At 35.3% G+C, this 24,771-nt stretch overlaps 2 protein-coding genes across 3 annotated transcripts in view; one reads left to right on the forward strand and one right to left on the reverse strand.

The window, feature by feature from the left end:
- Positions 1-3,245: 3,245 nt before the first annotated feature.
- On the reverse strand, positions 3,246-15,264 carry LOC138318252 (L-2-hydroxyglutarate dehydrogenase, mitochondrial-like). The gene is made up of 9 exons (XM_069260459.1): positions 15,105-15,264; positions 12,077-12,204; positions 11,385-11,536; positions 7,908-8,039; positions 7,405-7,602; positions 6,920-7,087; positions 6,334-6,491; positions 5,465-5,596; positions 3,246-5,090 (listed from the first exon to the last, which is right to left on the reverse strand). The coding sequence occupies exons 1-9, from the start codon at positions 15,221-15,223 to the stop codon at positions 4,895-4,897; spliced, it is 1,383 nt and encodes a 460-aa protein (XP_069116560.1). The 5' UTR covers positions 15,224-15,264; the 3' UTR covers positions 3,246-4,894.
- An 89-nt stretch (positions 15,265-15,353) lies between these two features.
- The window catches only part of LOC138318251 (E3 ubiquitin-protein ligase TRIM9-like), a 61,137-nt gene continuing 51,719 nt past the window's right edge, over positions 15,354-24,771 (forward strand). For both annotated transcript variants that reach the window (XM_069260457.1, XM_069260458.1), the window contains exon 1: positions 15,354-16,196. In XM_069260457.1, the coding sequence (XP_069116558.1) occupies positions 15,369-16,196 (828 nt within the window). In that variant the 5' untranslated portion in view covers positions 15,354-15,368. The remainder of the gene's footprint in view (positions 16,197-24,771) is intronic.

Here is a 24,771-nt window from a genome sequence, read left to right on the forward strand (position 1 = left end):
AGATCGAAGGTCAAAATCATAGTCAATCAGTCGCAGTAATTGGCCTACAAATGTGGTTACAAATCATCATCGTGGATAATAGTGTATTCATAATGGTATGCACATGTATCGATTTTCATATTTTCATGGTGAAGGTTAAATTTTCATTAACTAGATATTTAAAAGGTATTTGTATCCTAATTTGTTGTCATATTTTTATAAATGATTACAAATCCACACATATCTAGAAATAAAATATGAAACATGCATTTGTATAGGTACGCACAGAGCATATTTGAATTGATAAAAAATAATCGTTTTTACCACTAAAAACAATTTCGTTCACATTCTAACTCAAGACATATTGTCAATATGCCTTAGGTGTCCTGCTCTGACGATGGCAACGCCTAGTAAAAACTCTGAAAATTCTACAGATTGTTTATGTACTTAACGTTTTAAATCGCCTTTCCTCTCATGGTTATTTTCTTTCTTTTTTTTTTTTGGGGGGGGGGGATAGATTTGGGATCGGTTGTCTTTCACTGTTCACTCTTCTTGCTTGTGACAAATTATGTTAACATCGTTGAGTTTTGCTTCCTAACCTCTTGTTGTTGGTATATTTTTTTAGGTTTACTTTGCAGTTGTCTCCAAGCATCCAGTCATTTATTCTTTTAATTGAAGGTATGTAATCCTTTGGCTTTGTCCGCAAAATGTTCTTTAGTTTAGTTTTGTACACAAATTTATGAGCTTTCTTCAATAGGTGGAATAGTTTATTAACACTTCTCCGACCTCCATAACGTCATATGAAGGATACAAGGTGTCTTAATGACTTTCCAATCTCTTATTTATTTCAAAACGTTACTTTGCTTTCTTGCAATATGAGTCCTCCTACTTGACAGTTTTTCCTCTATTCAATAGTAGCGCTTTCATAATTCGCTTTTTCTTACACAAAATACGATAATTTTCATTATCTGCGGATCTAATTGGTCAGGTCCACTAACGCGTTGTCAACTCACGTACAATGTCAACTCACGTACAATGTCAACTCACGTACAATGCGGTCGATCCATGTGATTCTTCATCTGTAGGGATTTTTACAAAGACTGGCTCTATGTAGAAAACCTGTTTCTTTTTAACTACAAATTTTCCTAATTATGCTTTTTAACTACATTTGATCTTTTCTTGTCATTTCGGTTGTCCTTTCTTCCAAGACATTATTGTCATTAAAACTTCTATAAAAGCTCGTTTCCCCTACAACTAATTCTGCTTCACAGATGACGGACATTGCATGTTTAATTCTTCTTTCAATTACATCTTGCAGCCGTATCAATAGTTCACCATTTGTTTCGTCTATTGATACACGTTCTATGGAGCAAATGTCGGTTGACCATATTCCGAAAATGGACAAACTATTACACAGTTTGATATAGCCACTGTTCTCCTATGACAATATTCCAGATGGCCAACACCAAATGCAAGCTTATCTCATTCTTCGCCATGATGTCATACTCATTTTTCTTGGGAGCCATTTTCACTACTTTTCAATGATAATGTTTTCACATTTTTGCAATTGTACATTTCAGCAAGGTCCATCATCTCTGTCGAGAACATGTCTTTAACCGTAGCTTGGTCACGGGGTCTCTTATCTGGCGGCAAGGCAGCTTAACTAAGGACTTTTAACGTTTTAACTTTCAAGTTTTCATCAAAACTCCAGAAGACCAGGGCTTCACGATAAACTTCTCTATCCCCTCGATTTGTTTTGATGCTATAGCCGATATTTAGCACATGGGCAAAAAATCTCAGAAGTAGCTTCACATTCTGTCTATTTACAGATGCGGCAAACACAAACAAGTAGTAGATTTTCATGCCATTGCGTTTAATTCTTAAATATAATGGCTTATATTGTGTGACATTTTATGGATATGTCCAGTTCAGCTACAAAGTCCAACAGCTAGATTGTGCGGCTTGAGCAGTTGATGAATATCGTTTCGGGAAAATCCGGAGGTAGTGTGTACGTTTTGATTAATTGATATGGGTCTTTAGCTGCAACGTCCCTTTTGCGGTCGTGCTATTGTAAGTCGAGTATCATGCACATATTCAGGAACTTAATATCGTCATCTCTTAAACTGGTAATCTTTCTGATATGTACTCCTCTGCAAGTTGCAAAACGTCAACGACCACATACAATACTCCTTTTTGAGGGACTACAATTTTACTTGTATACTTGTGGTCTATACTTGCTCCTGTGAAACTGTGTTTAGCCAATGCTATCTATCGACCCACCCTTCAAAACGACTGAATTGTTCAATGTTCATTTTTAGCTCGCCTATTCGAAGAATAGGGGAGCTAATGTAGTCACCCCGGCGTCGGCGTCAGCGTTGGCGTCCCATTTCACGTTAAAGTTTTTGAGCAAGTTTCTGTTTTGTCTATTGTTTATGCTTAAGTCATCATAAATGTTTATGATCTTATTTTCCTAATGTGTATGAATGCTGAACGTAATAATACAACCAATTTGGGGCCCTTTAGGGGTTTTTTGAGTCTGTTAATTTGTCATATTTCCATGTTAAAGTTTTGTTTAAGCATAAGTCATCATAAATGTTTATGATTTTATTTTCCTAATGTGTATGGATGCTGAACGTGATAATATAACTAATTTGGGGCCCTTTAGGTTTTTTTTGAGTCTGTTAATTTGTCATATCTCCATGTTTAAATAGTAAATACTTGAACATCAACTTCTTCTGAATAGGCGAGCTTTGCTGTTCTCCAACAGCTCTTGTTATATAGCCTCTGGATCCTAATTTCAATTTTATTGCTAATTATCGAAGAAATCTTTGTCTGCTTCTGATATATATGAAAGTCAAGGAAGTTTGTCTCGAACATCAACACTGACCAAAAAAAATCCTTTCTGAAGGTTAATGTGAGAGATCTAAAGGGGTCAGCTAATATATGGCTGCATCCACATCATCAAAGACAAGTCTCTTTCTTGGTTACACAAATCCATCAGAACTGTGCATGCTTGATTGTGTCTCACTAATACAGCATGCGATGTGTTTCAGGTACTCTCTTCGCGTAACCATTTTTGAAATTTGTCAACTATGCATAGTTTCATGTTTAGAAGTTATCACAAGTGTTTTGTATGACCATAAATATTTCATCTCTCATTGAAAATTTAGAATAACAAGTGTAGATGAAATTGTTTTTCAAATTTAATGAGTTTAAACAAAAACATCTGCATAGAAAGATTCTATAACAACATCTTGAGTAAATACTAGTGCTTTAGTATTGTTTATTAGTAAAAAAAAATCTTTTACAAAAACATGGTCATTTCAGAGGACATAGGAGACTAATTCCTATATATGACTACAGATGAAATACCTCCTACATTTATCACTATCTCTTATGTTACTGTAAACCATATTATTCTCATGTTTACGGTCTTCATAAAATATAATCTATATTCGCAAATACATAATTTGTGATCAAGGGCTGCTGTTAAACGTTATTCTCTATTTCAATTGTATTTTATACAATTACCCTCAAAATATTCAAATTTACGAGAAAACTTGTATTTTCTGAAAATAAAGTCTCGTAACAATTACATCAGAAGTAATTTAGACTTCTGTTAACCAGTTCTTTCTAGACAGCTTCATTGACTTTCATGCTCAAATGCGTTTCTTTTTACTTTGCAATTTACAGTCATAATCAATAGTTCTACTGTAGTTCCTGTATTTGAAACGATTTTTCAAACTTCAGATATTATTTTGATGAATTCTATAGCATATGATAACTATAAAATTCATTGAACATGAAAATATGTTGGTTTACTATAAAACTGTTGATAAACATTGTTTTGTGTTAATCTGGAGGGCTTTTCAAAATATATAAACCATATGTATATTTTTGGTTATTATTGTTATCACAGAATTTTAAAGTGATACATAAATGACATTAAATGCTAAGACATAAATATATGCATTACCTGGGTATAAAAATATACTTGTTAGGAAAATTGAACATAATTATTTTACACAAGAGACATGGGAAAACAATTGTATCACATTCCTTGACCAGGGTCCAACTCACACATTCCATCACATCATGGTCTACCAGAAACAAACTAGGCATAGCATTCACTCTCTGTAGCATTCAGGCTATATATTTTGTGTTTGAATTGGACATAATATCATAAAGAGATAAATATGTGGAGATGGTGAAAGTGGAAACATATTAGATAAAACTAGAACTTAGAATATTATCACTAGTAATTTTCCTTCTCTGAAGCATTATTTGAGTAAATTTTAAGGGATGTTCATGACACTGGGCCCAGAACAGCCAATATGGCAGTTTGAGTAAAATGGTGTCGTTTGATTATTGTGATGCAGATTCCCCGCAAAATTTAAAATCATGATCAAATTGAATATCTTGAAACCATTGTATTTTTCATCGTTTTAACAATGTTACAACCCAAAACATTTACACTTTCATACAGAAATAAAATATTTACAATCCTCATACAATTTACTCGTATACGTTAATATCACAAAGTGGAATTCTGTTTTTAACCATGAGTAATCAGGTCATACTAAAATCACATAAGATTTCTTGCCCATTTCTGATTTGATTCCATATCATACACACCCACTTATTAAATGCCAAATGAAGCCTTTCTAGCCACATTGAATTGCACATGGATTATTTTCTAATGAAAAACTAAATTTTGAATATGAATCTATCATTGTATAAAATTTTCAAACCTAACTTATTGTATAAAATTTTCAAACCTAACTTTGATACTAAATTTAAAACAATATCTTTCAATCACATTTGTAAATTAAATTAATACATTATATAATACTACATATGTATATATATTAACCAACCATGAATAAATACGATAATAAAACTAGAATAATTTGGATTAAAGTTGAAATGTCCCTTCTACTTTATCGGCAACCATTTTGGCTATAGACAGTGAAGAGGTTGCCGCTGGAGACGGTGCGTTTCGGACATGTAGAACACGACCTCCAACTTCACCTTTACCTATATCAAATACAAAATCATCTACCAGCTGTCCATCCCTGTCCAGAGCTTGAGCTCGCACTCCTGCGGGACCCCTGTAAATAACAAAGCCATCCAATGTGTACTATGTCCTTAAGAGTATCAAAGATGGGTGGTTAATTAATGTCATACTAAGATTTTTGAGAGAGAGAGAGATTTTTGTGTTGTGTCTCTTTGTGATATCAAAACTTTTCCCCATTTTATAGTGCCATCTCACTGCAGCATATACAATGTACTGTCAAAGACACCAAATAGCTACATAAAAAATTTGAGTTTTGATAAAAAAACCCACCATGACAACTACAATATCTACAGCTATATTAATAAGTCGAATTATTTCAATCTGATAAGGAAAGAAGCAATATGCAGATCAGTTAATTAATCATTTATATGAATATAGCAACACCAGTAAAGATAATCATGTTATTACCTTGTGACATCTTCCCTCTTCAGAGCAGGGACATATTTCTGTAACATCTTAACCTGAGCCGACACATTAAATCCTCTGTACATTTCCTTGACCCCAAAGGCAAGATGTCTGGTGGCCAACTTACGTAGGCCTCTGTAAATTATATATATCATTAAAATAATGTACTGGCACTTTCTTCGCAACAAATATTGAATTTTTATTTGCATACTAGGGTCATAATTAAGGAAGATACTTAACTGTTTTTCACCATTTTTATAACTATCAAAAAAGAATGATCTCCATTTACAACAAAGTATTGTCACAAATATAGATTTCACAATCATAAACATTGAATACTTTTTGTTGTTGTGTTTGATTTAAACATATTTTATTGCATAATTTCATATACAATGGGATTGGGTACAAGTTTTCCAACATATATGAAGCCCTCTCCCTAGAGAGAGAGAGAGAGAAAGAGAGGAAGAGAGAGAGGGGGGGGGGAGAGGAGTATTTGTTTATTTTAACATGTGTTTATAATTAATTAATTTACTAATCACTGTTCTTGTCTCGCTGCTTTACTGTTCATCACATCCCATTCCTTGGTATCTTTCTCCTGTAAATCTGGTGCTTTTTTTTTTTGTTGTGTGACAAGAATCCTTTTAAATAATTGACATACTTGGTAAACCATATTTTAAATTTGAAGAAAATGTTGTAGAATAACAAAATATCACTAGAATTTCACTATATTTACATGAGTTATTGGGACTATGTGACTTTTTTTAACCAACCTGAAAGATTATAATTTAATTATATGACTTTTAATTGATTGATACTTTTGATTTTGGGATTTTTGGTGAACACGTAGACATATTTTGACTTTACATGCTTACCTAAAACTTAAAGCATCAGCAGTATCCTTCAGACTGAAATCTAGCAATTTATATCCCTCCCTTTTAAATGCTAACACAGCATTAGGACCAAGCCATACATCTCCATTCATACGTGGGGTGTAGTGGACACCAAGGAATGGAAACCTAGGGTCAGGAACCTACAAAAACAAAGGTCATTCATATTAAATCTAACATGCTCAGATATCATAAAGGATTGCTGATTTTGGGCATAAACTATTCATATTGCTAAAAGAATGTATGGAGAAGCTGCAGAAGCCAAGTGATAATGATATTTCGATAAATTACCACCGACCAGGTCTCCATCTCAGGGTTGCCAATTTGAAACCTTTTGTTGACTATGACATCTTTGCATAGAATTATCTCTCCTTGCAGGAGACATCATAATTTCATGAGTAAAACTCATGTTGTTTTGTTTGGAAATAAAAAATGATATTGTGCTCACCAATACATAACATCACAATCAGTACCTACTGGTAAGGGCAGATAATTCTGTATTAAGCAAAAAAAAAAGGACATACTTAAACTCAAATTTATGGTAATACATCACTGTTTCTTGTTTACTTACTGGATATATATTGCCACGAACCAAATCAGCTTTTTCTGGTTTAAGTAATAAGTAGTCTCCTCTAAATCCCACAATCCTAGGTTCTCTGTGACAGCCCGATAACTCCGCGATTCTGTCGGAGTACAGACCGCCACAGGTGATGGCGTATCGACATTTCACCACCTGACCCTGATAACAAGTTTTGGTAAGATGAAAATAACAAAATGTAAAAATACATTTATTGGAACTAGAATAATAGACACTCTGTATTGTGCACATTACTAACTGAGGTATTCTACAAATTGTCAATGATAATATCTGGTATTTTAATTCAAATATAGCTTCTGTTTCATGTTATTTATTGATAATGTTTTTCAGCACAAGACATCATCAGCTTTCACATTTTGTTTGGATTCTGTCTGCAAGACCAACCAAACAAAATGCAATTTGATTAAAAAGTTGAGCAATTTTATAACATCAAACCAATTTAATACCATAATGATTACCTGTTTCCCTCGTAGAGTGACTGGATAGTTTATACCATCTTTTGTCCGACTGTCACTTTCCTTAGTCACATCAAATTTGTTAACCTCAAACCCTGTATAGACCTGACCACCTCGGTCCTGGAAGAACTTGCCATAAGACTGAGCCACAACCTTGTAGTCTATGATTCCAGTGTGAGGTGAATACACAGCCTTCAGTCCCTGTAACACAACTTTATAAACTCAGTACAATAAAACTTGTCAAAACTGTCTATTTCAGCATAATTGTATGGCATTCTCCATCTTAATTTGTAGTAAATAAAATCTGTATAATCCAGAAACCTGGCTTTATCAGCCAAATATGTTTGTCATGATGACATCTGGTTTAGATGTACACTGTATAATGTCACAGTAATATATATTATATTTATCTGCATGGGTGAAAATGTCATGTAGTTGTATGCATTTCTACAGCAATATTTATTAGAGATTATCACGATATTAAACCTGTATCTATCTATATTCACCACGCAGTTTGGCTCTATTTCCTTTATTCCATCCCCATCCACTACACGAAGATCTTTCACCCCATTCTCTTTTCCTCTCTCTAATAAGGCATCAAGTCGTGGAATTTCATCTTGGTTTACAGCAACAATTAACTGTAAAAGTAAATAAAGAAATCAGTAGTTACAATATTATATATTATGCAACTACATACATACACAAGAGATCCCAGAGAGATCTTGGCGCCCACCAAAGAATGATCTATATCTGACAAAGGAAAGATGGATCTTTTCTCTACTTTTTAAACTTTTCAAACATACTACATATAAAATTTGAGACAGATCGCTTCAGTACCTTTTGAGAAATAGCGGTAACAAACTTCAACTATCAAAATCCAAGATGACTCCTTGGCGGCCATCTTGTTGATCAATTGGTCCCAAATCATAATATGCACAACAAGGGCCTTAGGGGAACCTACATGTGAAATTTGAGAAAGATCCATTCAATACTTTCTGAGAAATAGCGATAACAAACTTTGAATATAAAAATCCAAGATGGCTGCCTGGCAGCAATTTTGTTGACCGATCGGTCCCAAATCACAATATGCACAACTAGGGCCCTAGGGGAACCTACATATGAATTTTGAGACAGATCCCTTCAGTACTTTCTGAGAAATAGCGATAACAAACTTTGAAAAACAAAATCCAAGATGGCTGCCTGGCGGCCATCTTGTTAACCGATCGGTCCCAAAATGCAATATGCACAACTAGGTCCCTAGGGGAACCTACATATGAAATTTGAGACAGATCCCTTCAGTACTATCTGAGAAATAGCCATAACAAACTTTAACTATCGAAATCCAAGATGGCGGCCTGGCGGCCATCTTGTTCACCGATTGGTCCAAAAATGCAATATGCACAACAAGGGCCCTAGGGGAACCTACATATTAAATTTGAGAAAGATCCCTTCAGCACTTTTTGGGAAATGGGGATATCAAACCTTAACTATCAAAATCCAAAATGACCGCCTGGCGGCCATCTTGTTTTTCCTATCAGCCTCAAAATCTGTTTGGCACAAATAGGGACCAAGGGTAATCTCCATGTAAAGTTTGAACAAAATCCCTTCAATAGTTCTCAGGAAATATCGATAACAAACTTCAACTGCCAAAATCAAAGATGGCAGCCATCTTGTTTTTCCGATCAGCCGCAAAACCTGTATGGCACAACAAGGGACCAAGGGTACCCTCCATGTGAAGTTTGAACAAAATCCCTTCAGTAATTCTCAAGAAATATCGATAACAAACTTCAACTGCCAAAGTCAAAGATGGCTGCCTGGCGGCCATCTTGTTTTTCCGATCAGCCTCAAAATCTGTATGGCACAACTAGGGGCCAAGGGTAACCTCCATGTGAAGTTTGAACAAAATCCCTTCAGTAGTTCTTAAGAAATATTGATAACAAACTTCAACTGTCAAAATCAAAGATGGCTGTCTGGCGGCCATCTTGTTTTTCCCATCAGCCTCAAAATCTGTATGGCACATCTAGGGACCAAGGGTAACCTCCATGTGAAGTTTGAACAAAATCCCTTCAGTAGTTCTCAAGAAATATTGATAACAAACTTCAACTGCCAAAATCAAAGATGGCTGCCTGGTGGCCATCTTGTTTTTCCGATCAGCCTCAAAATCTGTATGGCACAACTAGGGACCAAGGGTAACCTCCATGTGAAGTTTGAACAAAATCCCTTCAGTAGTTCTCAAGAAATATCGATAACAAACTTCAACTGCCAAAATCAAAGATGGCTGCCTGGCGGCCATCTTGTTTTTCCGATCAGCCTCAAAATCTGTATGGCACAACTAGGGACCAAGGGTAACCTCCATGTGAAGTTTGAACAAAATCCCTTCAGTAGTTCTCAAGAAATATCGATAACAAACTTCAACTGCCAAAATCAAAGATGGCTGTCTGGTGGCCATCTTGTTTTTCCGATCAGCCTCAAAATCTGTATAGCACAACTAGGGGCCAAGGGTAACCTCCATGTGAAGTTTGAACAAAATCCCTTCAGTGGTTCTCAAGAAACATAGATAACAAACTTCAACTGCCAAAATCAAAGATGGCTGTCTGGTGGCCATCTTGTTTTTCCTATCAGCCTCAAAATCTGTTTGGCACAAGAAGGGACCAAGGGTAATCTCCATGTGAAGTTTGAGCAAAATCCCTTCAGTAGTTCTCAAGAAATAACGATAACAAACTTCAACTGCCAAAATCAAAGATGGCGGCCATCTTGTTTTTCCGATCAGCCACAAAATCTGTATGGCACAACAAGGGACCAAGGGTACCCTCCATGTGAAGTTTGAACAAAATCCCTTCAGTAGTTCTCAAGAAATATCGATAACAAACTTCAACTACCAAAATCAAAGATGGCTGCCTGGCGGCCATCTTGTTTTTCCGATCAGCCTCAAAATCTGTATGGCACAACTAGGGACCAAGGGTAACCTCCATGTGAAGTTTGAACAAAATCCCTTCAGTAGTTCTCAAGAAATATCGATAACAAACTTCAACTGCCAAAATCAAAGATGGCTGCCTGGCGGCCATCTTGTTTTTCCGATCAGCCTCAAAATCTGTATGGCACAACTAGGGACCAAGGGTAACCTCCATGTGAAGTTTGAACAAAATCCCTTCTGTAGTTCTCAAGAAATATCGATAACAAACTTCAACTGCCAAAATCAAAGATGGCTGCCTGGCGGCCATCTTGTTTTTCCGATCAGCCTCAAAATCTGTATGGCACAACTAGGGACCAAGGGTAACCTCCATGTTAAGTTTGAACAAAATCCCTTCAGCAGTTTTTAAGAAATAGTGAACAAGCATTGTTTACGGACGGACGACGGACCACGGACCACGGACGCAGGGCGATTTGAATAGCCCACCATCTGATGATGGTGGGCTAATAAAGAATTGACTTTTCTATTGATTTTTTTACTTAATTGTATAGCATACAGATATACACACTACAGTTACCTCATAATTTCACACTATGGGTTGATTGCATAAACATTTCCCACTGTTTTAAAAAGTGGATGGCATATTTGAGTACAAGTGTCACTAACAAGTGTCACTAACTACTAAAAACATAACAAAAGTTGCCAGTTTTATTTTAATAAGGATGCTACAGAATAATGTTCCAATCTAAGGCCATGCAGTTCCTTACAATTTCTCCATGTGAACCCTAGAGCCTTGAGGCTGACCAAGGACTTTACCGAGATAGAATAATGGAAAGCTTCACCACATTAGCACCTCAGACTCAAACAATCATGTAATGTTCAGGAGACAATATTTTTTTGCAATGGCTGAACTATATGATGCCAGTATTCTAGCCTTTACTACAGTCAAACCTGTCTATAAAGGACACCAATAGGACAAGTCATAACAATTATATATCAAATTGCACCAAATGGGTTTGATGAGTATATGTGTTATCATTTACAGTAGGTTTTACTCTAATAAAATACTTACCTTTCCACATTTTTTGTATGGAACATTGTTTTCATCACAGTATTTGTATAGTAGTTCCAGTCCCTCTACACACAGCTTGGCCTTGAGTGACCCTGGCTGGTAGTAGATCCCAGCGTGGATGACCCCACTATTGTGTCCACTCTGATGGACAGCTGGACAGACAAGACAGAAATAGAAAGTCATATTAAAGGTATTCTACTCAGTTATTTCCCTTACTTGCTCCTTTGTGAATACTCCAACAATGTTAGAGGTTTAGCACAACAATAAGACGCTTTTGATCATTACATTGTGTCGATATTACCTATAAGAAGATTATCAATATTGAACATCTAATAATACATGTATCGGGTTATTTTGTGAAGAGTAAAGAATTATCATATTAATGAATATGGAACCGGTTAATATCCTTCTCTTGACAATATAGATATATACTGATTAAATATTTGTAAATGGTATCATTCAAGATAAAAAATATCTCTAAAAACACACAAGATGTAAAGTGAGTGATAAAACACTTTCTCATAAATAAATACTTCTTAAAATCCTTGCATAAAAACCCTTTTCACAACTGTTTGTATTATTATTATAAATGAGATTCATGAATATTCCATAGATGTCATTCAATGAAGGCATGAAATTACTAACAGCCAAGGGAGATAACTTGTGATGGCTTGATAACAGTAAAATCTTACAGAGTTCCTTTTCCTTTTCCACAACTGCAAACGAAAGGTTTGGGTGTCGCAGAACAAGTTCTCTGGCAGTAGCCAATCCCACAATTCCTCCACCTACTATCACAACATCATAACTGTCTTTACTGGAACTGCAAAATAAAAAGATTTGGTTGATTTTATAAGGTTAAATATGAATAAACCAAATGTACTTAACTGACTGATGAAATAATATGCTATTAAATAGTGTTTGAAATTAACCAACTACAGGTAGGGCGTTAGAATTGTACCTGTTGCCCCTATAGCATGATCGTTAAAGGCGACTAAATTTAGGATCTTTTCTTTTCTTCTTAACTGACTTTATCTTTCCTAATGCCTTCCTTGACACCACCTCACTTTTGGCCTTGTGTTGAGCATTTGCCCCTGTGAGGAAGGCTCTGGGTTCTGTCCCCTGGCCGAGACACACCATAGTCTATAAAAGTGGTAGTTTCTGCTCCTGCTTAGCGCTCAGCAAACGGGGAGTACGTGGGACGACTGGTTCGCCTGTTGTCAGTAAAATGTGACCGTGTGGGGTGTGTTGCTTGGTGTCTTCGGCGGCATGCTTTAGTGATATAGCACTATAAAAAGAGCAATAGTTCCACTATACAAGAAGACACAACATGAATATACTGCAGTCTCCCAAAACATGCACCTTGCACAACATACACGCAACACACCGCAAACATGGGAGGCCGTTCTTACATGACCATAGCTGTTAATAGGACGTTAATTAATCAAACAAACAAACAAACAACCAACTACAGTAAAGTAATTTTCTTTAAATAGATCATTTTAATTATTTAGATATCTTTAACCAAGCATATTGTAATATACTAAATTTTCATATATATTTGATGCCGCTGACTGTTATCAGAATATTACCAGCAAATAAAAATAAACCAGTGATAGGGAACACATAAAATTTTGATGGGACATTTGATCAGACAATGCGCCAGAACAACATTTTCTAGGGACATTGAGGCAAAAACAAAAATTAACACCAGCATGTATGATCAATGTTTTATTTACTCATTAGTCAGTGTACTGTTGATTCAGCACTATATACATTGTAAAATGTGTACAGAATAGCACTTTGCAATAGACTACTTTGGCTTAATTAGCCTTGATACTTCGACTTTGTCTGTTCTTTTTCTTGTGAAATTTGTCCAGACATGCCTGCCACTTGTTGAAGTGACCGTCTTTCCTTGACACTAGCCTTACCCTCAAAAGCTTATCACATAACACAGGACAAAGAATGTTTCTTTGCTTTGTTACGATGACATTTTGTTGCGAGAACACTCCTTCACAACTTGCTGTGTGAAGAGGGAGTATCAGACCAATCTGAGCATGCTTGATGAGTTCTGGTATCTTATCTCTGTGATGTAAAGTCAACTATTCCCAAAGTTCTTTCATATTGTACATTTTATCATCTTTAAGATATAGCCAGGACCATAACTTAAGCTAGTTGTTCTTGAATTTTCTTTCCGATTTAACACTTGTAGAACTTGTCACGTTATCACTATTATCGGCTATGGGCTTTCTTTGACCCAAATCCGCTCGACACAATTTAATTATCTTATTTGGGGGCATGATTTCGTCGATCGTCTGTTTGTTTACAGGCTCATTTGGCAGACATGGTTTGTAATACGCGTCATGTAACCTCTGTACACATTGAACAAATCAGCGAGCAGGGAACCAATCAAAAACGACCTTTCATCAGTGTGTTTAGAAACCGGGTCCGTCTCAAAAACCATTTGTATTTTACCAATGATCAGTCAAATGTCTATGCACTGAAAGGGCGCAAAGCATTTTTTTGATGCGTTATTTATTCAACAAAGGCACGTAAGGCATGTGTCCTTCCCTATCACTGATAAACACATCCAATACACTTTTTCATAACATGTATATTTTAATAAATAATTCCTTAAAGGCCCACTACCTTTCCGCAGCAAAACATAAAGGTTTCTTAAAAAACATTAATAACATCAGAAAATATATACCAATGGCCTAAAATGAGGTTACAACACCAAACATATGCAAGATTTCCTGCGTTATATATGATAACAGTGGAGAGTCATTTCGCCGTTTTGCCGTCTGGCGCAGAGATAGTCAATTACAGCACGGTATTTAGGACGACGGCAGGAAACATAAAACGACCCGCCTTATGAAAATTAATATTTCATTTATTTCAATCAAATTGTTCAGAAGGTGATGATACGTGTAGTATTAACGGTAAGTTAATAACTTTTGCGACTTTACAAAATTATCGATCTTGTTTTTCATTCCCATTTTGAAAATTAAAAGCCGTTTCGGAAAGGTAGTGGCCCTTTAAAATTATATCAATCAAATAATGATATTTGGTTTGTTTATTAGGTTTAACATTCTTTTAACAGCCAGAATCATTCAAAGAAAGCCTCCTGTGTACGCTGTTGTGTCTGCATGCTTTATTTTTTAATTCTTGCACATTTTATACTACTATCTTATTGAAAACTGCCGCCGATATGCTTAGAACTATTTGCAATTTTTCAGGATATCCAATCAGCACTTAAAGGGGGATAACTCTTGAAGTCTTGAGAAAAAGTAAAACTTCCTCAATATTTTATTTTCAGTTAATGTAATATTTAGAAAAAAAATGATAACATGCATATCCATTTTATATTTCCAAAAACAGTTAATCTCTTTGCATAACATTCAATAGAAATACATGTTTCAAGTAGCCTGATTTAGTGTATTTATAAGGCAAAGTGAAAGTAGAGGTAAACCAATGTCTATCTCAATATAGATAATGTACAAGTCAAGTTATATTTATGTAACATTAGTATAAAAAGTTGGTTTCATACATTCATACATAAACCGGCATCAATCATCTATGACATAGACAAAAAAAATGTTACGAAATTTTCTACCTGCCGGTCTAGAAAACTGATAAGGAAACCGTGACTGATAAGGACTTCGTGGACGAAATTTGTATGTGACAGTGAGTGTAAATAATACGCATCGACTTAATAATCACCTTTGTATGCTTCTTTTCTGTTGCATACAAGCTATACTTCTTAAACATCGATGATTCCATCTTTTTCCTACAAAAAGTGCTCTGTCCGCTAGGACACAAACTTTTGTTGGAGCTGCCATTATACAACCTGAATAATGCTAACTTGCTCATCGGACTACCGCATCGGTATGTAGCACGCGGTTAGTTCGTAGTGCGTGTACCTCTAACGTCGTTAATAGGGCTCTCGCGAGTTCTCGTTCAGGGTAATTTGCATATTCAACGAGCATGCTAGCTAGAGCGCTTCCTTCAAAACATACACAAGACAGGTGTGTCAGGATGGAGGAGGAATTAAAATGTCCTCGGTGTTCGGGATTTTTCTGTGACCCTATAGTGCTTCCGTGCTCCCATTCTCTGTGTTCAGGATGTGCAGAAAAGATTCAGGAGCCGTCACAGAATTTTATTTCCCAACTTGAGGATCCTACGACACCTGTCATATCGGATTCGGAAACGAAAGATTTTCCCGACATCGACAAAGTTAGCCTTGTTAGCGAGACGGACAGTGGTGTTGTCTGTAATAGTAGACCGAATAGTTATGTCGGGACAGCCAGTATTTCCAACATTTTTCAGGCAGTACAGGGAAGTGTTTATGGAATTAAGTGTCCTGTATGTAAGAAAAATGTTTTCTTGGATGAAAATGGTCATAATTCTTTACCTAAAAATAAAGTTTTGGAAATTATTGTTGACAAGTATTGTGGTGACCACAATAAAAAGGTCAATGTTTTTATTAAATGTGAATTGTGTGACCAGGAACATAAAACAGCTTCTGTAATGTGTGAACAATGTGAAGTATTTTATTGTGAAAGTTGCAGAAATAGATGTCACCCATCTAGGGGGTCATTAGCAAAACACAATCTGGTAGATCCAGTGCAAGGGAAAGCAATAATTCGTGCCAAAAATAAAGGGAAAGAGGCAAAATGTCGAGAACATGTGGAAGAGCATCTTAGTATGTACTGTTTAGTTTGTAGAACTCCTGTCTGCTATGTCTGTCATCAAGAGGGCCGTCATGTGAATCACGAGGTTCAGGCCCTTGGGGCCATGTCCAAATCTCACAAGGTAAGGAAGCATCAAAAGAAAACAGCAATAAAGGACTTGTCATCATTATGTCACAACTTTACAGGCTAGTTAATCTTGTATTGTGTGCGTGTGAAGACCAATAATTATTATTGAGTTGACCGACACATTAGGTCCCCTCAATACTCGATCACGAGTAACACCTACCTTTGGCTAGGTATCAATAACCTACAGGTGTGATGTAGGTAGATTTGTATCAATACATCATTAACACCTGAATGACCCAGCTTGAAGCCAGGATATAAGGTAAAGCATCGGACAGATGAAATACCTTGTCAATCATAAGATTCCTGTGATGTTGTCAATTCTGTATCAAGTTAGCCTTAACCCCATGTACATGCATATATACAGATACTGTATACATGTATATACCTGGTACATATTTATCCAAAGATATATAGGAACATGAACAGTGAATATTTAGTTTTCTTTCTTTTCATATGCATGCTTTCTTTTTCACACTATAGCCTTGCTTTGTTATCATAGATGCATACAATTATAAGGTTTTGTGAAATATGTTTAGACTTCAGTTATTACAGTTTTGTGTATTCAATTATGTCATGGATGATGTCAATGCTATTTATAACCCCTTTTATTAAAGTGATTTTAATGTGGGCCATATTGTAGGTGTCCTCAAGTATTTATCTTAACCAACATTGTTCAGAGGTGACACATGAGGTACTTACCTGATATACCTATTAGTTTAACTTGTGTATATAAAATGTATGTGGAGGTGTTCAAACAAAAAGATATCTTTTATAATCAGCTTAGTATTCTGTTACATATCTATTTATGTTCTTTAACAATTCATTCAGGTAAACAATTCTATCAGAATAAATTGCAATCTTTTTGGAATTTTTGTGGGGGATTAAAGTTATTGTTCACAAAACAGTATAGGAGATATACGGTACATCATACTAAAAAGTACATGTATACATGCATTTTTGAAAGCAAAATTAATCTTAAAAACTTCATGTTTTGAATTTGAATATCAAAATATAAAAAAAAATTACAAATCTGAACAGTAATTTGAAAGTTTTAAAATTCAAATGTAGATCAAAACTTTAACAGTGTATGTCATTCTGAAGTCATTTTCATATATAAAAAGAGCATTTTACTAAGGAAGTATTATCTCTAAGCTTGTCATAGCACAGCCAACCCTTTTATGGCACTGCTGCTGATGCTGCTGCTGCTGCAAGGTCTAAACACTGATGGTTGAAGCAGTCTCCTGTAATGATACATTCTGTGATAGCATCTAGAGCTACACTTATCCAAATAGATTTACACCAACCAGACCTCCATCATTCCACAGTAATAACTCACCAAAAAAACTTTCCAGTGGAAATGTAGAAATTGCTATTCCATGTGTTCTTTTTTAATTGAAGTGATCTTTCCCCAGCTCTTCAGATTTCTTTTTTTTTTCAAATGAATTATATTCTATGGTATAGTATGCATATATATCTGTAGTGAAATATAATTTAACAACCTAGAGTAGTACCACAACATGTATATAATATATATATAATAATCTGAAAGCTAATTATAAAAATTATTTTACTGGCTCATATTAAGCAATACCAGGTATCTTGATACCCTGGTAAGTAGTGTAAATAATACTGCATATATATGTACTGTGGTAGAGTATGATTGAACAACACATTCTGTGAAATATTAATGTATCCCTGTGTGTCGATAGAAAATAGAACAATGTCCTTCATTGATTGGTGATATTACCGGGATACAAGCTATACTATACCTAGTCAAGTTCCGATGTCCTACACAGCAGATATATATAGATAATCCATTAGGAACAAGGCCACGTTTAATTTGTTTGCTGTTTGTTTTTTGTACATAATCAATGATCATTTAAAGGCACAGAAAAACTCTATACTACAGTAATGGCTCCAATAGAAAAATCATTAAATGTATATAATCTGGGCTTGTACATCCGAGATTTCTTAAATGATAAGAACTACTTTGTACAAAATTGTACAGGCTTTTTCCAACAAACAATGAAATCTGAGATGCATAATTATTATTTCAATGCTGCAAAATAAAATTTAATAAAAAAAATGTTTTTGATCATGATGTAGTGTTAAAATATGAATTCGAAGCATGATAATTCTAATACATAAGTAATTGATTAATAACACAAATGGAGCTGTAGAACTGTAGAACCTTTTACTAGTTGACATTGCTAACTATACTATGTGTGTGATGTTGGACCACCCAAATGATTCAATGGTATATGTCTTGAAGTTATGAAATGCATATTTCTGCATCTGTTATGAAATGTATTATGTGGAACTTATTGTTAGGTGTCAGATGTAACATCACAAGGCTTTCATCTGATGTAAAATGGCGCCAAGTTCTTAAGCACCCAGTCTCAGCACCCAGATTTCAGTTTATTACTTAATTCAATTTCATAAATTTTGAACAACTGGCAAACTTTGTTATGGTATCTCCACATCCATTCTTCAAGTTGCATTGCAACTATACTTTGTAATTCTATAATTGCTGACTCACTAGGAAGAGAAACTAACTTTCAGTCATCGAGAATTGATTATGGAATCATTGCTTTTATATATGTATATACTTTGCATAATCAATTTTGGTAATTTTTTATGTCCTTAAGAAAATGTAAGTTAATTAGAAAACATTGAGAAAAAAACCCAAAATACTACAAATGTAAATACTAATTTCCCAAGCTCCTTTTGCATGCTACAAAACATATAATATCATATATAGCAGAGCATGATCTTTTGGAAATACTTCAGCTTCTAGTGGTTCAACAAAGTTTTGATTGTCAATTATTATGTCAGTAATATTCCTGATGTCCTACATACATATTAATGAGGGGCCAATTAGCATCCTGTGGACTGAATAGCCCTTGACCCACCAAGGGGCAATAACCCCACATCCCAGGGGTAATTAATATAATCTTTATCTTAATATACATTATTTCGTATAAATGAACAGGAACTAAATATTCACTAGGAAAGGAACATGCATGGCTGATTTCAACAAATACATGGTATATATCTCTAAATCTGTGAATATCTTTAAGGTACTTTATACAACTCCCATTGTTGCTCTTCATTTATAATCTAAATATTCATAATGACAAATGCAAACATACAGTCAGGCACCAGTAAAATGTGTATTATAAAAAAGCTTCATTATCAGCTATTAATTATATAGTGGGGAAAAAATATTTTAAAAGTTCAATTCAATATTTTGAAATATACTCAAGAACCTTTCATACTAGACCTATTGAAGTTAAGACTTAAAAAATATTTTCCCTCTTATATTTAAATAATATTTATTGATTTACATAGACAGTTGCTTTGTGTCACCATTTAAAACAAACTTAAAAAAGGATATTTCTTTAACAGGTTGAGTCTTGAATACGATGCAGGATGTAATATTGCTGACTAACTCTGGGTGTTACTATAAATCAATGTCTGATCACCCTGTAATGCTGGGTACCCTAGTCTGCGCACTGCTATTTTACTACTTTATCTACACTATCTCTCCCCAAAGGGAACACTCTCCCCCAACATGTGACCCCTGATTAAAAAATACACATGCTTTGTTTGATACGGGGAACATGTAATGAAAAACATTGGAGTGAAAGAGGAATGTTTTACTTTAATACTATCAGGAAGGTCACATGAGGTCAAAGTCTGCCCACAAACTACCCACTTACATGTACCACATGCACAAGAGAGGTTATCAGATCTACCACCAGTTATAGTGTGGTGTCTGCCCACAAATTATCATCAAAAAGTGAAAAAATAAGATTTTAACAAAAACAAAATGGCTGAATATTGCTAATTAATATTGCTTGATCGGTAACACACTCAAACCTTATTATCATATTCGACCCAATAAGCGCACAGGGCACTGAAATAATCGAAGCAACTCATGGGGGCGCTTAATGGAAACAAATTTGGACATTTGCCTTTCATGAAACTAAGATTTCATAATTTCAGTCTGCATTTAATTCAAAGTAAGTGAAATTGAAGCCTAAAAGAGGGGGAGGGGCACTTATAGCAATAATGAGGGAGCTTGTTGGGTCGAATACGGTAATTCAAAATTATGTAACTTTAATATCTAACAAAACTTTTCATTGTATGAATTTATGAAAACTTAACTCGAATATGTACAGGCTTAAGTAGTCCCTTTGACTTCAAGTTTCTGATATTTGACTGTATAGAATCTACAATATCGAATATTTCGAAGCTACATGTACATGTTATTTCAATGGCCTTTATCTATCACTTTATTAAAGTATGCTTATGCGTATTTCAAGTTGTCCCTATCGGAACACCCCCCCCAAAACATGTGAAAAGTGTAGGGATCAATATCGATGAGTCAAGTGCAGGATACGCATATACCCTGTCAGAGTTTCGCTCTCACAGCCACAGTCTGGCGCCACGGGCTGAAGGCCTAGATCCTCATACAACATGTCAACAAACAAACCGGCTATTTGGGCCAGGTGAGGGGTAGTCATTAAATACAACCTCTTGTTTAAAGTCCCCCTCCATATAGTGTGTCACCGAGCGCTTGGCAGGCGCTGACGCCTTCTATTAAAACTCCAGATTACACCCGACAAAACCTTTTTGGGGGAATCCATAATAGAAATCTTAACCACACAGGCGGTATTGTGTTTATCCAATAAATGCTTGATTAGTTCATCATGACAAAAACCTATATAAGACCAGTATAATAGGTTCTACGCGACCATTCAAATTCCTTGTGTGTGTTGTATCACATGTTTTTAATGTTAGACATGTTGCTTTTGATTTAGTTATGCTAATTACATCATTAAATGAAATCTGCATTAGGGTTTTGTGTCTTTAATGCGTTTTATGTGACACCTGGGTCTCTTAAGCCACAATGTTGTAAACAGCATTATGTATAGATAATATCTGGATTAATGTACCTTTTACCATAACAGGTAGATTTAGTGATGATTTAATGGGCTAACAGCTTGATAACCCCACGATATAGGACTTTAAGGACACAGTTCACTGTGTATACTTTATGTATATTTTCACATTCATCAAATTTAAGACTGTAATATTATGGACATGTCCGTAGGCGTTTCACCCTGTCATATTTGCTGTCTTTCAATTAACCAACATTCCTGCCTTCAAGAAATGATTGGAATTTTTCATGTGGGAATTTAAAATGTTGTGTGTTATTAATTTTCTATTAATAATTTGTCCTAGAACTAGCATGCCAGTCATTGTGTATTTATATGCTTTAAACTGTTGGTTGAAAAATCTTAATTTTTTACAATTTATCTGAAATTTCCGCATATCAACACTAGGGTTCTATATTTGTGTGATCTAAATAAGTTTTTGTTGTGTATTCACAATACAAAAATAATAGCCGTCAGTGTCATTTATAATGTTAGCAAGTCATGAAAGAGTGTGTATTATATGTATATCCAGTATACAATAATATGTCCGTGCAACAGCGCTTTATGGCTAGTATTTTAGATAATTGGATCAATATTTAGATGCTATCTTTTCAACACAAACTATAGGTATCGTAATAGGATTACCTGAACATGGCCAAATAAATACACTGGGATAGGATTGCATAACATTTAGTGGAAATCTTTATTGTATTACACATGTTTATAGGCTTGTTATGTACCAGCAACAATTGCTAGCCAGATGGTCGATCGAACATGTTAAAAAAATATTTGTAATTTGTGTATCAATATTGATAGGTTAGATTTGACGTCAATACAAGGATACCTGGGACATTTTGGTAGTATGTAAAGGTCGGGTTATCTGGCTTTGTGTTAAAGTGTTTGTGATCCCTTCAATTGTCTTATGGCATATACATGTAATATATGTATTGTACACAAAAAATAAATAAACACATTTGTCATTGTGTACAGTGGCCCAACCAGGTGGTATAAAACACTGTCTAGGTACAGATAGTTTAGTCGAATTGATAGCCGTGCACATGTACACAGGTTTTGTGCACCATTCGTCACAATAAATGTGACAATATCTGGACTGCATGTCAGGTGTGTAAATATGTGGATCGGTCTCTACTCTCTACTCAGACTTCTGGAAAAACCTTCATGTACACATTTTTGTATGTCTGTCTCCAAATCAAACTTTTTATTTAAAGATCTCATACTTGTACTGAATAAAAGAAGCTATATATCTTGACATTAGATTTTGGATTGTTTGCCTCCATCAAACTTATACTAGTTCTCACACTAGTACTGAAGTATAAAGAGTTAGTGGATACATTCTGTATCATTTCTCCATGACTTTACGGTTAGAGGTGGCAATATTCACATTGTATGTGGTAGTTTTCATAAGATATTAATTACCAATTTCCCTCATTGATGAGGTTGTCCGCTCTATGCCCTCTTAATGGCAGAATTATAGGTTTCTCTGTGTATTAACATATGAACATCCATCATATTATGTTTTACGACCCTTTCTGTTAAAACCATGTTTAGCACAAGCAGATCATAACAAATCAAGTATTTGTTATCATAAAATTTGAATTCTCATCCCGTTTGTGGCTATACCGTGCTAGACATCATCAAGAAACCATTATAGATTCCAATGGGTACTTTAGGATGTTCTTTCACTTCCATTGGATTTCCATCAGTATACTAGTATGCTGCAGTTTAATCTCTAGCTAATGTAGCTTTACATTGCATGATTTCAAGTACACTTATATTATACAACCTATATAAATCAACTAGGTATACCTAGTCATATATATGTATTTTATTTAAATCAAACAACCCTATCTGATTTATGAAATATTGTGTTTCATTGATCACCAATAACATCTGTAAAACATGTCTGGTGGGATCCTGTTGCTTTACTGCAGATACCTCACCAGCTGCTTCATTTCTGCAGTGTAATAGTAGATCTAACTACAGCTGTAAATGTTCAGTTCCTGATGTTTTGTTTATAGCAGCAGTCTGTGAAGTTTTAAAGTGTTATCTCTCCCTCATTCTGTTATCCCAGCCAATATTAAATGTCTGGCCATGTCAAATTAATCACACAGTAAATGGCCTTATCCCCCCAGGAACACAAATCTCAAACTTACTGGGAGACGTAGGAATAGCCCTTATGTCACCAGGGGTGGCAACTAGGTGGCTAAAATCATCCCAAAGTGACCCTTATTGGCAAATTAGGGGCTCAATCATCCCATCACAGCCTGACTTTCTTCTGGTCCTAACACCCAACTTAATATTCAGACAGATATCAGAGGATATATCAGGGCTAAAGTCCCCTCCTCCCCATGGCAACAACTTCCACATTTTGTTTTTGAATCTGTGGTGTCAAAACAATTTAATTGTTTTATCATCCTAATTGTGGTGCTATGCCTGTGTCGATTTAATCCACACGATAGCTTATAGCACCACAATTAAGGATGATAACTTTGTGTCCACTGTGTGGTATCATTTGGTGCCGACTGTGGCACCTACCCTTAAGTTCCTGTCCTGTGGTACCATGCCATGTGGTGCCTTTTCTGTATTAACCAGTTACTAGTTTATGTTGAGGTGTAGTACATGAAGAGCTCTCTGTGCAGTAACTGACCACTTTTAGTGATAAGCAGGTGATGGATCAGTCGGGCTGGATAGATTTGTTAACTCCTCGACACTAGACTGGCGCCAGAATTGACTTTTACTTGGCATCTATTATACCCATCTCTCATCTACATTCCTCTTTGTTTTAATCACACTTGTGATTGGCCGGATTCCTCCACAGCATTCCAGGCACCCCCTAGCCCCTGACCGCCCTATACTAATGGTCACCACAGGGCCGGGTTACCATAGCAGTCTAATGTCACTTCCTTGTTATCCACATGAGGTGCCAGGCACCTCAAACTATTACTGACACTGATCCCATAACTGTCCAATTTGCTTCTGGTGGACACATGTGTCAATGTAACAGTGGTATTTTCCAAAAACTGAATGCTGGCTAGGTATTGTGTTTTTGACATTTATTGATCATTACTTTCATGTCATATCAGGAAGAAGGATATGATGTACATGGACATTTGTAGTTATAATGCATTAAAATGAAAACAAAATCTAAATCTTTTCTACGTTATCGCAGCACTCTTATAAAAAAATACATGTATCAACAATGAAAATTTTAAATACATTAAAAAAATCATTGAAACTTTTTTATCAAAACATTTATGGCATTAATACATTGCTCAATGTTGTTGCCTGTTCGATTCCGATTATGAGTTCAAAAGAATTTCTTTTAAAGTCCAGAAATGTTGATGAAATTGGGCCTGTGTATTTCAACCAAGTTACATGCAGTTATAATTATAAAATGTTGGGTATGATCAAGTCATCAGTATCCTAATGAAGTCATTGGTATCCTAGCTATCTTTTAACCTTGACCTATAACCTTGACCTCTGACCAGAAATAGTTTGAGAGACTTTATCACACTCCTGTATCAAAACATAGGAGTACACTTCTAACAAAATGGTATACTGTCATACAAAGTATCATGTATCGAACTTAAAAAAAGGTATCAATTC

Source organism: Argopecten irradians, chromosome 3 (assembly GCF_041381155.1).
Source record: "Argopecten irradians isolate NY chromosome 3, Ai_NY, whole genome shotgun sequence".
NCBI classification, from domain to species: domain Eukaryota; kingdom Metazoa; phylum Mollusca; class Bivalvia; order Pectinida; family Pectinidae; genus Argopecten; species Argopecten irradians.

Bases quoted from the DNA above. Each gene is read 5' to 3' on its own strand.
- LOC138318252 (XM_069260459.1), bottom strand. From the start codon at position 15,223: ATGGCAGCTCCAACAAAAGTTTGTGTCCTAGCGGACAGAGCACTTTTT. The intron at 8,040-11,384 runs GTAAGTATTTTA...TTACTTTTACAG, and splicing joins CATACAAAAAATGTGGAAAG to TTAATTGTTGCTGTAAACCA. The intron at 7,088-7,404 runs GTAATCATTATG...ACTTGTTATCAG, and splicing joins TCACTCTACGAGGGAAACAG to GGTCAGGTGGTGAAATGTCG.